Raw genomic sequence first — 18,585 nt, forward strand, 5'->3', positions numbered from 1 at the left:
TTTTCTACAAATTATTATCAAAACAAAGAGAAATGGCTAATTGTAGTAACATTAAGACAGTGTTTATTCCTCCCAGTGTTTGGGCAAGTTTATTTTAAGTTGTCATCTTCGACTAGTGACAACGCAAAGGATTTTACAGATTCCATAAACCTTTCTAATCTAAACTCTTCTCAACTGCGAGTTGGCTGTTTTCCTCAGAGCAACATCTGCAAAGGCCCGATTTCACAAGAACCAGCTTTATGGTACATTTACAAAAAAAAGAAAGGAAAAAAATTCTGATCCACATTTTTAGAAATCTTATTTTAGAAAGTGCATTTATAAAGTAATCTTTCAAGTTATTTTAAAATGTCATGAAAGTAAATGAAATGTTCACTTTATAGTCATCACAATTCAGCCATTTGCTTCTACGTAAGTAGAAGGTGCCTCCTCTCCAATGTTACTATCAGGTTTCCTTCATGGATAAATAACTTTTATTGAAAGGCAGGGTGTGGAGGGAGGGGCAGAATTCAGAATGCACACAGCACATGATAGTGGTTATTCAAGCCTACCTCCTGGACAGTGCCTCATGGCCATCTTGCATCTCCTAGATTCAGCAATAGTTGGACATGGTATTGTGTCTTTTGCTGGCTTTTTAACAATTTGCCGTGTTCGGGTTTCCAGACCCCATTTAAATCCACATGTGCGATTATTCCTGCTACAAGTTCCCCATTCACTCCAATGACCAACTTCACATCCTTCTAAAAAGAATTTAAAAAATGCAGACAGATAATATTTGGTATCCATTTGCTCCATGACATCAAATTTACACATCAGTGTTTATCCAGACACCAAGTATGAAATAGCCTAAAAATATCTACACTTGCCTTTTCAGAACTATAATTCTTTGAATCATAGGATACTGGTATACAGAACAAACAGATGTCACATGAGTAATTTAAAAACTACGATTTTCCATTTGTCTCAGTTCATTTTCTGAAGGGTTGGTTCTGGTCAGGTCTCACAATACAAAAATATATAACCTCTAAAAGACTGAAAGATACTATTTTTATATAGCGGAAGCTAACATTTCACATATTAATTCTGAATTCCCTGCTCCAAATCCACAAATGTGTTTGTTTTACTCTGGAAGCTCTTGAGAGAAAATATAGGGAGCCTGTCTTTTATTTTTTGGGACTCTATATTTTTTCAAGAATTGTTTGAAAGCCAGTGCTGTACATTACTACAGTGTGAAAAGTAAACAAAGATGATCACATATCTGCTTTTCCTGATGATATAGTAGAGGTTGTGGGTGGGGGAGTAGAAGGACAAAGACTTGCAGAGTTTAACCTCCTCACCAACTTCAAGTTAGTAGATAAGGACTCTGACCCAGAGTCCTACTGAGTTCTAAATTTCAGTAGGCATCATAGCCCCTACTAAGGTCTTTCAAAGTCACTTATGATTTTTATTCAAGGGAATAGACAGGACCATTTGTGATGTCTATGGTTAAGATTTCATAAGCATTTCCATTGAACATTTGGAATGGGCCTTGTTTCTCAAAAGCAAATTCAACTTTCTGAATATGATCGTTCAGTGACATTTTTAATAGTGTTGTGTTGCCTGCATGTATGAAGTGACACGTAAATAGGAACATAAATGTACACATTCCTTTTGAGTTCTCTTCCTACAAGCCTTCAATTGCCTTATTATAGATTTCAGTAATATTTTTGCAGAGAAAACTGGCAAGTTTTCTTTTAAGTCTCTCTATTTTAAGGGACAGAAAATCCGATAATACATAGCTCTGCTGTATATCAAATCAGATATACAATGTATCAAATAAAATTTGGGGAAGAAGCATGAAATTAGTCATGATTTAATTTACGCATTTATCAGCATATAGCCATTGACAGATTTTTATCTTTTAATCAGTGGTATAAAAATTCCAAGGTATTTTACAAACATTAAGATACAAAATTTACAAGATGTGTATTCCTACCTATTTTCACAAAATGTGCATATTAAATTATGAATTTCAGGAACTAAAATTCAGTAACAGTAAAATTATTTTAATGTGCTTCACACATGTAATGGATCATCAACAAAATATATTTGGCACAAAAAATTTCCTTCCACCTTTTTTTTTTTAAATAAAAATGGCTAAGCAAGGAACACTGTAATTCATTCATTTATACAGCAAACTCAATAGAATGATTAATTGAAATCCTATAGCTTGAAACTTTTGGTCTTTTTCCTAAATGGAAAGCTTTTCTCTAAGTTGCTAATTATTTATTAAGGTGATTAGAGCAAATGTGTTTTACACAGGTAATGTACTTTGACAGCACTTAAGCAGGTTAACCCAGCAACTTTTGTAGCAAGATCTCATACTGAGACTACCCATCATCAGGACACAAAGATTTCAGAAAGTCAGCAAAGAAATAAAACAATTCAGTCCTAATGAGCAGGAGAACTGATTTGTTTTTAGGTTGAATACACACAGCATACATATTTTCAAGGAGTTTGAGAGATGCATTAAGAAGTACTCACCCACACATTCCATGGTCTCATCTAATGGTGCAAAACCATCTGGACATTCATCAAAGCATCGGCCTCTATGCAAATAAAAGCCTACTTTGCACTTGGTACAAAAGTCTTTGCTAAAGCAAGAATCACAGTTTTCTATTCTGCACCCTGAAAATAGTTTTGAAAAGAAAAAGAGAAAGTTTTAGTCAAAGGAATTTACTTATTTTACTGATAAAATTTTCACAAACTCGCCAGTTAACACAACTGAAATCCTAGTGGCTCGAGAAATATGTGTTCAATGCATTTTTTTTCTGGTGTCATTTCATTCTAAACCTTTCCTACCTCTTCCAACAGCTTTCCACATTAATAAACTATGTTAGAACACCAGCCTAGAGCACTGGACAGCAAGAGACTCCAGAAATGTTTCCAACTCCAAATATGATTAAAACAAAAGATTAAAAAGAAAACACTTCTGCTATAAATTACAATGCTGCCAGGATTGAAATCTATTCTTCCCTTCAAAGGACCTATAACACAGTAGGAACACTAATCTTCAGCTTAGAGACAATAAGTGAGTTAATAAATCTTAAAATATTTTTAAATGCCTAGATTATTATATAGAACACCCATTAATGGTGGCATCTACTTTCATCAGCCAATGACTTGAGAAGGGTGAGGATAAGGGTTAAGTCATTTTGCTGAAAACCTATGATGTACCAAAGGCCTCACGTACATTTTTGTTGACTTTTCACAATAATCATACAGGGTGAGTTGTAGAATCCTCACTTTGTAACAAAAAGCCTGAGACAGAGAAAAAAATCACATAGCTGGTAGTGGCAGAGTCGGTTCTGAAAGCTCCCTAAACCATCTCTCTCCTAAATCTAGTCTCTTTTCTCTATAACTCACTAACCAAAGTCTACTAGGAACAGTTTGTGAAGCAAAGTATTTTCAGGTCTGTCTGATCAGGGTCTAAATACTAGCTCTGTGACTTTGAACAACTACATGTCTCTCTAAACTTCCATTTCCTCACGTATAAAACAGATGTTACTGATCTTACAAAATGATAGAAAAGATTTATAATAAAATATGTAAATTGCCTGTCACATAGTACCTAGTCTACAGATAGAAGGAATGGTGAATTAGAAACGTGTTTTTTTCCACCAAAATATGTTCATTACAAGGTACTTAAAAAGCAATAATTAATAGGCTTGGGTTCTAGATCAGATTTCCTGATAGGCCAGTAACCTCTGAGCTAGAGGTTCAAGAAAAGGAAAATAAATGCACTTCAAGAAGAGGAAAGGAGAGAAGGTTGGTGGATTAGTCAGGTTTTCAATGGATTATAGTGTTATTACTTGTAACAGATCTAAACGATAGCAACTTATAGCATGTAAGGTGCTATTAAAAACTCCACGGCACACATTTATGCTTTTTTGTTTTTCAGTGGTACTGGGGTTTGAACTCAGGGCTTTGCCCTTATTAGGCAGAAGCCACTCTGCCCATCTCCACATTTATTCCTTTAACAACTCTCCAGCACTGTATCTAGGGTTTTAAGGTTTCTGCAAAGCTTTAAAATACATAGTTCCTACAACCAAATAGACAATGGGATACAAAATATAACCAAAATATAAAATTGGTAAACATTAAAATTTTGAAAATTAAGAAAATAATGCAAGAATTAAAAGTTAAAAAAATCATTAAAATGGTGACATTACAATAACAGTTTCTAGATGTATGAAAAGAAAATGGCCACTCTTTGCCTTTCAATTTTGAGTCTGAACAGATTTTTAAGTAGTAAATGACCACCACTGAGCAGGTTACTCAACATCTAAAATGCTTTCAAATTTACAATTTGGACAACAACTACGCATGGGTTAAATTATAGTATTGCTCCTTTGCTAGCAGAGGGAAATAGTGGGCACAGAAATAAAATTTATCATAAATGCTGTAACCTGTATTTTAATAAACAGTGGTTTACAGCTGGTCAGTAGCCTTTCAATCATGGTCAAAATACATGACCATTATGTCCACAAATTATTGGTGTTCTTGCTAGTTTTTTTTAAAAGCAAGCAGACCTTTTTGTTACAGAATTAACTTCCAAGAAATGATAAGCATTCCGAAGGACAAAATAGAACAAATGGGTAAAAAGAAGAAATAACTTACATTTAAAACAAAGGACTTCATAAATAAGCTGGTCTCCACAAGGTCTAATTTCTACTTTAAATAGGGTCTACACCAATAAGACTTTTGGCCAAAAAAATTACAGCAATAGTATTTAGAATTAATTTTACAAGGCTTTTCGCTGATTGTTATTGTTGCTAGAGTTCCCTTTCCTTATTTCATTCTTTGCTCCTGATACCAATTTGCAGAATATGAAATTTCTGAAATACCTATCATTCTCTGTAGAGTCCCTTAGGACTTTTTCAGGCACAAATCCTGCTAAAAGAAGGCTTACTTACTTGCTCTGAAGATTAAGTCGAATAAAAATACAATGCATTCAAATAGTAGACTACCACTTCATTTAAAAACTGGCACAGGGGCTTGTGCCTGTAATCCCAGCTACTTGGGAGGTAGAGATTCGTGATCATTAGATCACAGTTCAAAGCTAGGCCATGAAAAAAGTTAGCAAGACCCACATCTCAATCAGTAAGTCAGGTATATGCATGCCTATGATCCCAACTTCATGAGAGGCATAGGTAGGAGGATCTCTGTCTGAGGCTGCCTTGGGGGGAAAACAAATGACCCTATCTAAAAAAAACAAAGCATAAAGGGCTGGGGGCATGGCACAAATAGTAGAGTGTCTGCCTAATAAGTGTGAGGCTCTGAGTTCAAATCCTCTCCCCACAAAAAAAAAAAAAAAGACGCACAAAGGGAATTATATGTAATGGCCCACAAATGTTCTAACACTTACTGTTAAGTAAAAAGGTGGGCTGCAAGATAGATGATAATGATGATAGATTGATTATATTAGATTAAATAGATAGACAGCTAGATGACAGACAGATATTATAACACAATAAAGTGTGTATAAGAGAGTGAGAGGGGACAGAGAGGAAAGAGATAGAAATCGAGAGAAAAAATAGCTTAAAGAAATTTACTTGGGGAGGGGATGGAAATTTTTGAAATGTTCTTGTATTTATGAATCACAATTTTATAATTGTAATTTATGTGATAAAATATAACAGAAAAGATTGTCAAACATATATTTGTAACCTTCTGAACTTCACTATATTAACATTATGAAATAAACCACTTTGCTTTTAACAGGGAAAAATAAAGGCACATATCCGATCCCAAACTTCTTCAGATTTTTGTCCATAAAACTATACCCTTATTTAGTAATGCTGAATCTGCTGAAACATTCAACATATTCACCCATGTGACCATCTCTTGCCCGCATCCTGCTTTCTTACATTCAGCAGCACATTGCCTTCATTAGTAAAGAAAAAAAGCCTAAAACATGATACATGAAATAAAGCATTTGCTAAGAATTTTGAATAATGTCAAATCCATATACCTGAAGCTCTGTTGGACTTCCTGGTTTCCAGTGCTCTCTGTTACAACATAAAAGCACACAGGCCACTTGTGCAATTGGTAGCCTGCAGTGACAGACTCATCTCACCAACACCGATGGGCTTCACGTTCTCCAAAAATTTCCTTAATGTACTTCAGAACCCGGAAACTTTTTCTCACCAGCTCCAGATCCACACACAACCCTGGACCTGTTCAGTCATTCCTCTAAGAAGTAACTCTTCTGCTTGATGGAGGGTGACCTCTTAGGGGCCTGACAATCCCACACGTCTCCTCAGCCTGTAGCCACTTTTCCCAAACCACTTAAGTTTGTTACCCTTAATTTAATTGATTCCTATCAACTCTTAACTTTTTACAGATATAATTAAAATACTATCATTATAAGTAAAAATTCAAAACATTGCAAAATCTTTAAAGGATAATATAGAAATCCTCTTTCTCACCTAAAAGACACACCAGGCCTACTCCTCAAAAATGGCCACTGTGATAACAGACTCTTGCTTATGCTTTACAGAAACCTCTTTGCAAAACTTGTAAATTGAATGAGTTAAGCACCATTAAAACAGCAACTGGATCACACAATAGATAGTTAAAACTTAGAAAATGTTATACTGCATCAGAAAATAGGTATAGCAAAATTTACTAAACATAGGCCTTTTCTAAAAAAAATGTTTTAAATCCTTGCACAGAAATATAATATCCTACTTTAGCCAACTTACATGTTTCTAAATTACAGTGCCTCCTCAAAAATGTAGTCTACCAAGTGAGGCCTGCCAGAATTGGTTTAAGTAAAATTACTGTCCAAGTGAAACTGTGGCCAAATGCAGTTTGATGGGGCTGTCATTTGGCAAGAAGAGCTTATCCTGGCCAAGAAATGGGAAAACAGGCTGGGTACCTCCTCGCCTTCCTCTCACAGCACCCCATAAGGCTCCAGTGTAACATTTTTCAAATTATACTGGTACTGCAGTTCAACAGTTCATTCCAAACATTCCCAAGAACCTAGTAGGTGCTGGTATTGTGCCAGGTCCTGAGAACATAAAACATGACACCCATTCCCTCTCCTGAAGGTGTGAAAGCCAAAGAGAATGGGCCATGTGGCACTAACAGGGCACAGAAAAATAGCATAACAGTCTAGGCATGGGCTGGGTACATTACAGAGAAACAGGACCATTTCTGTTGTTCCTTTAAAAAGTTTTTTTTTAGTTTGAATTCCTTATTCCTAGCACAGTGCTGGACACATAGAATTTTAAGGCTTACCAAGTGAATAAGCATAAATACCATTTAAAAACTCAGTTTTTTTGAGTTTTTGAGCGCTCAGTATGAGATTGCTTACACATGCATTATAAAGATCTTAATACTTTAAAAAGTCATCCTTGCTGTAGAGAACTATAAATCACATTGAAAGAACCAACAGTCAAACACTCGAAAACAATTTTAATAGATAATGTAAATATCAAAGTAAGGCAGGTGATATATGCTGTGAATGTTGGAGTCTCAACATGTTTTAGAGAGAAATAGAAGAGCAGAGTCCTGGCAAAGGGTATGGGGGGTTTCCCCCATAAGGCAGTGGGGAAAATTCATATAGCCTGTGACAGGCCCAGTGAGGAGTGGCCTGAATAAAATGGAGGTCAGGCAGTGGGGATGTTTATGTGGGTTTAGTGGTTATGGGTGGGAGTTATAGGTTATTTATATTTTATATGGTTTTAAGTATTTAATAATTAAAATTAATAAAAATGAAGCTAGGTTTAAGATGAGAGATTTAGTCTGACTTACCCTAACTGGTCCCCATAGATTTTTTAGCACAAAAACATGACCACAGTAGTACCTAGCTCATTCCATTGCTACAGGTTGAAACCCATGTGGACCAAGAATCCTGACGGATGGAAATTCTAGGTTCCTACACCTCAGAATCTTCAGTCTACTCAAGATAAAGGCAATCAGGCAAACAACTGCATAATAATAAAAGCATATACAGAGTGAGTAGGGGAGTGAAAATTTTCAGAAAGCTAACCTTCCTAAAAGAAGGAAGAAAGCAGAGTCAAGAAACCCATTAGGAGGCTCAACATTCTACAAGGCAACAGTCAATGGTAGTATCAACACACTGAGTTAAGATAAAATGTAGAGAAGGCAAAGATTACACAGTCCCCTCTTCCATTGGTCTCACAGTGATCTTGAGGCTCTTGGTACACAAAGTATTTTTATCTTCCCAGATTAATCTAAATGATAAGTAGCACCTCTTAATTGAGTATCTCAATATGGCCAACCATCCAATGAAAATCAAAACCTTCAGTATAGAGAAAAATCAACCTTTGTTAAATCCAAGTGAGAAAACATGATTCAGTACTTTTCGATCAATTACTGGAGAAATGGAAGAAGGACATCAGACACACATTGAAGAACACGTGCTCAAGGCTGTGCAGATACCATGAAAACCTCAGTGTTTGTTGCTCCTCAACTGTGTAGTTTTTGTTTTGTTTTGGGGTGGGGTTGCTTTAGTTTGTTTGGGGAGAGGATCTTACATTTTTGCCCAGGGCCAGCTTCATACCATGATCCCCCTACCTATGCTTCCTGCATAGCTTGGACTACAGGCAAGCACCTTATTTGTTGACATAGGGTCTTACAAACTTTTTGCCCCAGCTGGCCTTGAACCTTGATCTTCACAATTTCTGTCTCCTGAGTATCTGGCATGCCACAATGTATGGCCCTGGTTTTTGTTTTGTTTGCTTGCTTGAGATAGCATCTCATTTTGTAGACCAGGCTGGCCTCGAACTATCAGTCTTCCTGTGTGAGCCTCCAACTGCCAGAATTACAGTGTGCACCACCATGCCAGGCTCAATGGCTCTTCATTTCAAACCAGCACCTCCATTCAGAGTGTGGCAGGCACTGACACCTCCAGAGGTTTTTAGTCCTCAGGGTGAAGTTGCAATGACCAAACAGTGTTCTCACCCTGAAAACTACTCTAGGTTTCTCTGCTCATTGTACATTAAAATTTAAATGAAATTAAGAGGATGAGTTGTTCCAAAAACCATCCAAATTAGACTTATTTTTCATAAGGGAAGCACTAGACTGTGCAACTTGATCTGAGATTTCTTTAAATTATTTAAATAGTTTTAGGTTTCTCTAACAACTTCAAATACTACTACGTAACATTCATTACCAAAACTGGCAGTGGTTTATAATTATCCCTGAGTAAAAATTTGTGTTTTATGTTACCAAAATCATGCATTTCTAATATATACTATTGCAGTAATCCCATTCAGTATGGATTAATGTAAATTATGACCTAAAAGCTAAAATTACATTTTTTTGTGCTAGAGTCTAGCTACACATGGCTCATAGGAAACTTCATTACATTTCAGCCTAAAGAAAATAAAGGGCTGATCCAGAGGTTTCAGGACTCAAATTTTCATACTTAACAAATAAACTGCCTGACAGATGACATAGAAAACCAGCACTGCTCAGTTAACAGAAGACCCAGGGTTGAAGTCAGTGTGAAACGCAATGGAAGGGGTTCAAGTCAAGATTGCCTTTATTCATGACAACAGTTAGCACAGATGAAATTCAATTATGTTGAGTATATAATAGAACACTTAGGATAAAAGCCAGAGGCAATGAGCAGAAACTATGCTAAGAACACAGTGTCTACTCCAACAGTTCAGTGGTTAGCATCTGAGGTTAGAATTTTGGCTCACTTTTATGTGACTGTAGGCAACTTGGTAAAGCTCTCTCTGCTTTAATGTCCTCCCTAAAAAGAAGGTAACATCAGTCTTTATTTCATAGGCATATCAAGAAAATTCAAAGGCATAATAAATGTAAAAGTCTCAGTGTAGTATCTGTTCTGTATTTAGTGATCAAAGGATGTGAGCTATCATTGAGAGTAAAAATTTACCAACTAGGACAAAAAAAAGGTCATCCAAGATGATGGAGAGAAGCTGCCTCACATAGAAAAAATACACGTAATAAAATCATATATAATATATTAATATATAACTTCATTGTTAATATATAATTTTACACTATAATTTTATATGATAATTTTAATAATTGATAAACTGATGATTTACATAAGTGTATGCAGTACTCAAATGAAAGGCATTATCCAAAGACCACTATCTATAGGAAACATAGTGGCTTAACTCTTATTTAGGTCACGCAGCTTAACAAACTGATTGCAATCATTTGTTGAACATGAAAGGTTTGAATATTAGGAAGCAGGACTTAGAAAACTGAAATCTAATACTGACTTTGACCTTGGGGAGTTTGGAGGGGGCAAAAATCATATCCTTCTGTGCCCTACTCCCCATTAATTAGAGAGGGGGAAATACCTGACTTAACCTGTATCAGACAGTAAAGTCATGGTCTAGACTTTACTGGATTTTAGTCCTCAAATTACAATTAGGTAGGATAAATGGACTCCATCCAGAAATTTACATACTGTTTTTCAGATGGCTGTAGAGTTCTATCTTACATGACTTAATACTCCTTATTTCAAGTCCTAAAGATATATATGCTGTCAAAATAATTTTAACTTAAAATCTTAGAACAGTTCATTTTATAAAAACATGAAACTCAAACTTGTGAAATATGTGGCTGGTAGCTTCACTGGAATATCTAAATGCTTAAATAGCATATCTTGCCCACCCACTCAAAAAAAACAAGAAATACTGAGGTTTGTATAAAATCTGATGGTCAAGTAATGAACTATAAAGACACTGGCTTCATTTCCCAGATAGTCAAGTGATGAATATTTGAAATCATTCTCAAAACAAGCAAAATTAAAATGAACACAGTTGCTGGGAATACAATGTTAAGAATTTTAAGGGATTTTTTTTTTCCATTTAAGGGGGATGGAAGGAGGACAACAACCTCAAAATAAAATTGATAGCAATGAAGAAATTTTTTAAGTTATAAACCAAATTAATATGTCATATCAGATTTTAAATTCCTGCTGTAGCAGATCTCTCATCTTGGTTACTCCTTGTGCTTTTCCTTTTTTGGTTACTTGTCACCCTTTTGTATTAAGGTAGAACCAGAGCAATCTAATAAACTTCAGATGTGTGTATCAGTGAATTTTGCCAAACATTAGAAAAGGCAAATACCTCCACCCAACTAAGTGGAAAAGCATACACAAGCTAATGTATATCGTGCCCTCCACTCACCTCCCACCCAAGGAAAACAAGAAGAATCTCTTAATCCCATCACACCCCAACCAGGCTAGAGGAGTCTGCGAACTTTTCCTATAAAGGGCCAGAGAGTAAATATTTCAGGCTTTGGAGGCCATACAGTCTCTGTCAAAACTATTCAACTCTGCTGTAGCACAAAAGTAGCCACAGACAAGACATGTATGATGAAGTACGGCTGTTTTCCAATAAAACTTTATTTATAAACACAGAAATTTCAAGTTAAGATTATCCTCATGTGCCACAAAACGTTCATCTTTTGATGTTTTTCCTTCAACCATATAAAAATCTAAAAGTTATTCCTCACCCAAGGACCCTACAGAAAACATGGCAGGTCAGATTTTGCCCTTGAGTCATAGTTTGCTGACCCTGACCTAGAGAATGACTGAAATCTTGGGGCACCTGTCAGGGAAAAGAATAAAAAACAAAACAGTTACATTTTGGAAACACCAAGCAACTTATCTTATAGGCCAGTCTGCAGAAGGCACTCACTGGCTCCCGCCAGCTGGAGAAAGCTCATTTTCTGACATAGCTTTAGATAAGTACATAGCACTATTACTAGTGGGTTAAGACCTTACCATCATTTAGTAAAGTTAAGAAATTGCTCCTTAGAGATTATGAGGGTTGTCCTGCTGTCCATTTATTAGAAGAATGTTGGAGTATCATTACTTGCTAAGTCTCTTGAGTATTTTATGCTCTCTCTGAAGAGAGCTTCTCTACAAGGCAGCTGACTACATTTTGATTTACAAATGCCTGGAATAAAACAAAACATTTGTAAATTGATTTTAGTTTTAGTGATTGTATCAAAATGCCTGGTCTCATTTGAGCCAGAGTTTAATTGACTGAGGTCATCTGGTCAAGGGCTTGGCATCTCAGATGTGCTCAATATATATTGTTGAATAATTGAAATATCTCAGGTGGCTCAGGGTCTCTGAAGGCAGGAGAAAGAGCTCAGTGATGTTAGCTGCTCTTGTGGGTTCGATGCTGTGTGCTTATTACTAATAAAGAGCACATATTTAGCACTTCTTGGAGGGGCTACATCCTTTCAACAGCATATGTAGTAGGTCCATGTATCAAATATGTACAGTGAGATGTAGAGAAGCTAATAGCTTATTCAAAATCACTAGTGTGTAGTAGATTTGGTATTAAAATGTGTTTTTGATATGCTATGGTTTTTTTTGTTACTGGATTATAGGATTCCTAGTATGTCATTTTATTTATTTTTTTACCGTGCTGGTGATTGAACTTAGGGCCTCACACACCACTGACTAATACCCCAGCCCTCTAGCTACATCTTAAGTGAATTCTTTTCCATATACCTCCTCACCCCCATTCACTTGCAGAATTAATTTCTTTAATTAATTTAAATTAATTAATTTAATTTAAGCACTGTCACATGACAGTGCTTTTCAATGTCTTCTCTCATCTTTCAAAGGGCTAGCAGGGATTCAAGCAACAGCTTCCTACTCATGCTCTCCATCTCCTTTCTGGTCTACTCTCCAAACCATCTCCCTGCTGCCAGCAGATGAGACTAAAGCAGGAAAATTGTGCATCTTCCCATCTTGGAATCCTCCATACTCATCTTCCAAGATTCCACGTTTCTCAATCCATACTCATCTTCCAAGATTCCACGTTTCTCAATCCATACTCATCTTCCAAGATTCCACGTTTCTCAAACTTCATGTTTCAACACTCAATTGACTCTTCCTTGACCGCCCTTTACCCTGGTGCTCTTATCCACCCTGCTACTCCCTCAGGATTGTTTTAGGTAACCCAAAGATGCACTACCTCCAAGGGAAGTTTTGCTGATACCCTACAGGTCCTCTGACCACCATTGCCACACTGTCACAGTCCTTATCACACTGGATTCCTTTCAGTTGTTCTTAAAACATACATTGCCTTTGCCTAATATGTAGAAAGCAACAAACATCTGCTCAATATATAAACTTTATTAAGCAGCTTAGACTATCTCTTAAAATACAGCCTTCCTCTACCTTTCCTGGCTAGATAAACACATTAATCGTGTTGGGGAAGCCTCACAACACCCTCTCTTTTAGACATCCTTAATTCTAGCATGGTTCCTACTCCAAAATAAAGAACATTATGGGCTCCTAAAATGTAACTCTACTCCATTTGTTAATTTACTGAGGAGCAAACTGAAGTAAAATAACTCAATGCAATACATGACTTACAACAGTTCAGGTTTAAGGATCCAGTAACTGAATTTGAGACTTAATGTCTTACATTGGTCCATCATCAACCACATATCTTCTCCACTTTCCTATCAATGACCTGTGCTGGACCTTTTGCCCACATGCTCATCCATTTCCTCTGAACCTGGAATGGCCCCTCACACTTCCCCACCCACCTACCCAGGCTAAATAGTAAGGAAAGGGGAGAATATTGTTAAGTGCCACTATTTTTGTGGACTGCTCTAATATAACCACTAACTTCACTAAGCCCTTTTTATAATTACATAACACACTTAACCCATTTGCCTGTTGTGCTTTAGAAACATTTTATGTAATGAGGCTACACAATACTGTTGTCTAATTCTCTAAAAGTTTCACATACCACCTGATGGCTTTTAGTCAATTCATAAACACCTTATGAGTTTCAAAGCTTTTTGCTGCTGTTGTTTAGGGTACTGAAGACTAAACATAGGCTTTTACATGCTTGGCAAGCACTCTACCATGAAATCATAGTCCCACCCCATATGTACCTTCCAAGTGCAGGCATCCTTTACTTTTAATTTCATTTTCAAGGTGGTCATCTTTACAGGTCTCTAAACACATTATATAAAATTTATGGTACTCAGAGTAATTATATTTATAGTCCACAGTTGCTCAGATTTTTATTTTTAAACATTTAACCAAACTTCTGTTAATTTTAGTAGACTTTTTTCAAATGTATCATTAATTGCACCATTCAAGAATGATAGGTATTTCTAAAGGCACTCAAACCTGACATTTAGTAATTCTTTTTAAAACACATAAACGCTGGTCTTGGAATTCACAAATTAAGGGATAACTATATTTAGCTAATGGAGTTTTTGTATGTTCAAATTCCCTAACTTTTAAATCCACATCATTTCATTTCAAAAATGAAATTTAACACTATCCTAGCCTACTAAGCAGATTTTCCACAAAATGCCACACAAGGGCAGAATCATAAATATATATCATAAATTATTAAAACATATTTTCTGGATCCAAAATTATAAAATATCATATTTCTATAATTTTTTGTTTAATAATAGTTTTGTAATCAATTGCAGCAAGAAAGAATGTATATTATATTCTTACACATAAATTTGGAATTTTTTCAATGTTTACCAAACATTTTTCCTTAATTTCAGCATATTTCTGATACCTCCTTGGAACACACACACACAAAAAAATCCTTAACCTTAACTGATGCTTTATAGATTGGTGATTAAGTAAGTGTTCCTGTCCAATGTTACTTTCCCCACCTGTGTTTTGGATCATATCCTCTCTGTCCCTCCAGTCATTTTGTTTTGTTAATCATTCCCCTCTGTCCACCTCAACTGGATCTTCTCTGTTCATGTCTCCTCCCATCACACACCCACACCAACTTCCTAATACATGAGCCTTCCAGCTGTTATAAAATACTCTTTTCCAGTAAGCTTAAAGAGAAGAAAAAAATGTATACAATCACTGTGGCTGCTTCCCTGTCACTCCAGGTGCTCCCTCAAACCAAAGCACTCAGAATAGCACCTCAAAAGTCACAATGAAATGGTTTCCAGTAAGACCAACAGCTCTACTGGTTAAGCTGGTGCATCTTTGATATTGGCAACTTGCTCCTTCAAGTCTTCCTCTGGGCATTATCCTCTGAACTTATATTTTCTACGTGTGAGTCTGGCTCAGCCAGTCTTTTTTGCTTGCTGTTCAATGTCAGCATTCTTCAGGGTTTAATCCTCAGATCTCTTCCCCCCATCCTCAGTCTGTATTCTCTTCTTTGTGACAATGATTCTGTTCAGATCTTCTTTGAGAGCTCCAGATCCTTACTTCTAACTGCCCTTTGGATCTCTTCACCAGGTCTCCTGTCATATTCAGTTCAATATGGCCTAAGCTTTTCTCTACCATCATGACAATTCTGTCTAGCAAGTGTGCTCTTCCTCCTGTCCCCTGTGCCTTGATAAATTCTACTCTCTAGCTCCCATGCCAAAATCATAAGATCATCTTAATTTCACCCTTTTCATTCATCAAATGTCATCCTCTTGATTGGGCCCTACTGATTCTTCCTCATTCTCTCTATCCATTCCCCATCTGTGTCTCCACTCTACCTTCATTCATGTATTCATTCAATAGAAATTTATGGAGCTTTTGCTACATGTAAGACATGATTCTGCCTATCAAGAGCTTGAAAAAGATTCCTCCCCTCTTGGATCTTACAGTCTAGTAGGAGAGTTGAACAATACATTAAGTAAAATATAGAATATGTCAATTAACTGGTAAATACTAAGGAAATGAAAAAAAAGGGAAGGAAATAAGGAGAGGGAATAAAGAGGGAAAAAATGAAATACTGGGATAGGGAAGATAAAAATTCTAGCTAAGTTGCCCAAAATAGGTCTGAGAGGCAGCTATCCTTACTTTATTTAAACCACATCACTGATCTTATTGCCCTCATTGTTGATTCTCCTTTCACTCATCCTTCATGCTGACCACATAAAAAATGATTTTAAAAACTGTAACTATCATTTCCTTCATTGGCTACTGTGGCTTTCAGGAACATGTTTAAACTACCTAAATTTATCACACACAAAAAAAAACCTGGCAATATCTATCAACCTAACAAAGACCACTTTGGGTAATAATGGTTTCTCCAGCCATTCACATTTTCTTCTTTTTTTTGAATGCTTAATCCTAATATTGCTGGAAATATACACAATCTTCATTAATACCATCCACTTCATTGCTGCAACCCACCCCAGCCTTTGGAAAATGTATTTTATCCAGTTTAGGTAACTTCATCCAGGAAACAGAAATAAATAACCTGCTTTGCACACTTGTTTTAAAAATTAAGCGAGAAAAGTGCATTTAACAGAGTAGTTGGCACAGAACAGAAACCAAACAACTAACAGCTTTTATGGCATACTACATTGAATTGATATTCTGTCTTTTCCAGTAGATCAGCTTCTTAATTGATATTTTAAGCTGATTAATTCTTTGTTGCAAGGGGCTGTCTTATGCACTGTAGAAGGTTTAGCAAGATCTGTGGCCTCTACACACTAGATGCTAGTAGTATCTTTTCAATTTTAATAGTTAAATGTCTACAAATGTTACCAAATGTTCTCAAAGAGGCAAAATCACCTGCATGTGACAATCACTGCAATATACCTTAAATAACTCAAGGGCAGAAACAATTATTTATTATGGTATCTCTAAGTACCTAGTACCAAAGTACCTAGTATACAGTAGGTAGTCAGTAAGAATCACAATCCTGTCTTCCAACAGCACAGATTAGTTTTACCTATTTTTAAAATTTATGTCAATGTATATATGTTTTCTGGCTCCTTTCATTCAACAACATGCTGTGAGATTCACCTATGTAACTGTGTATTATTATAGTTCATTTGTTTCTTTATTTATACACTACTTTTTATTAACATACTATACTTGCTTACATAGTCTATTGATTGAACACTTGGGTTATTTCTGATTTGTTCCTAGTATGAAAAATGTTATCATGATTAATGTCGCCTACATATGTTGGTTACAGATCAGGATGACAGTTATGCTGAAGGAGAGAGTAGTGAGCAGGAAAGTTGTGACATTCGTTCTTAACCTCCATGATTACATATGTGTATTCCTTTGTGATGACTCATTAAGCTTCCCATTTATTGTCTATGAGTTTTGAATTGTGTGTGATATCTAATTTAAAGGGGTTTTTTTGAAAATTACTATTAAGATAGTTTTGCAAGTAGAAAAATAAAACAGAGACTAGATATTCTGGCAAATATCCTACCATGCTAATATTCATGTGAAAAATAAGTGTGCAACTTCATATATATCAAAGAAAAACACACTAAAACAAAAATGCAATTTTGCACTTTTTTCATTAATATCTAGTGACATGCAAGGGAAAATGTCCTCTGTTAATGAAGAGAAGAACATGCAATGTATATCAAAAGTCTCTAATACATATTTTGATTAAAACTGAGTCTTACAAAATAAATCTGACAAATATGTATAAATATATGCATACATAAGAAAGAGGAAGCATTTATATATGAGTATTTCTCAAAAAACTACTTATAAGTGGAAAATGAAAAGTAAATTTTCAATAGGTAATTAGCTAAGTATATTATGGTATATGTAACTCAAGAGAATTCAGGCAACCATGTTTTATGGTGTGAAAAAATATTCATAATTCATCAAGTTAGATAAGAAATACAATAACACATTTGTAAGGGGGGAAGGGAAGCCATGGATTCGCATAGAAACAAAAGGACAAGGGCAGAATCCAAAATGTTAACCTTTGTTGTCTTTGAGAAGTGTTTATTTTTGTTTTTGCATTTGCTTTTCAGTAAGATTTATGTAATTGCTAAGCTTTCTACAGGACTATGGATAACAATTAAAATATGAAACTTTTGTGTAATTCAGTTTATTAATGAATGAGAAAGAGAAAATATGAGAGAAATCTCACCTAACATAGTATCAGGAAAAAAGGCAGCTTTTAGTGTCTGTTAGTATACATACTCTCAGCATGCCTCAAGTGGGTATTGAATTGTTTCTCATAAGCATATTTAAATTTTATAAACTTCATACTGCATATCTCAAGAAGCCATATTCAGCAAACGTTTCATAGAGCAAGTCTTCCCTTAGAAGAAATCACACTATGCTAGATTCTTGAACCACTTATTAGGAAATGAGTGGGCAAGTTCCAGTTATAGAATCTTCCAAGTTACTACCACTTAAACTTAATTTTTTTTTCTATCATTGAGCAATAATCTCTAAACAAAAAGTGATTATGTCTTCAAATTCTGTGAGTACTTTTCCAATTTAAAACCATCTCACCCTCTAAATTGAGATACAAAAATCAGTGCAATATACACCAAAAAAAAAAAAAAATGGAAAAAGTAAATAGCGTGGAAGTACAGACATATACTAAGAATTAAGAAATCATTTTCCATTTTCACTTGCTTCATGGGGGTCTTGCTAGTAAGCACTTCCTGCTTGTACCACATAAGTAATGATTTCCTCTAGGTCAGTAAACTCCAGCATTGATTGTGTTCACTTATACTAAGTATAACCATAGAGGCAAGCCCATTCTCACATGTAAATTCTCTTTCCAAAGCTGATTTACAGTCACTACTCTCCATTTCTGAGAAAAGAGATCAACTTAGTCAAAATGAGTG

At 35.6% G+C, this 18,585-nt stretch overlaps 1 protein-coding gene across 4 annotated transcripts in view; it reads right to left on the minus strand.

The window, feature by feature from the left end:
* Positions 1 to 18,585, minus strand: part of Rspo2 (R-spondin 2) — a 131,978-nt gene that overhangs the window by 46,223 nt on the left and 67,170 nt on the right. For 3 of the 4 annotated variants that reach the window (XM_074069054.1, XM_074069053.1, XM_074069052.1), the window contains 2 exons: positions 2,521 to 2,664; positions 549 to 737 (listed from right to left, as the gene is read on the minus strand). In XM_074069054.1, the coding sequence (XP_073925155.1) occupies positions 549 to 737; positions 2,521 to 2,664 (333 nt within the window). The remainder of the gene's footprint in view (positions 1 to 548; positions 738 to 2,520; positions 2,665 to 18,585) is intronic. The other variant, XM_074069055.1, reaches the window with a different exon arrangement.

This window comes from Castor canadensis, chromosome 3 (assembly GCF_047511655.1).
Source record: "Castor canadensis chromosome 3, mCasCan1.hap1v2, whole genome shotgun sequence".
In the NCBI taxonomy this organism is placed as follows: domain Eukaryota; kingdom Metazoa; phylum Chordata; class Mammalia; order Rodentia; family Castoridae; genus Castor; species Castor canadensis.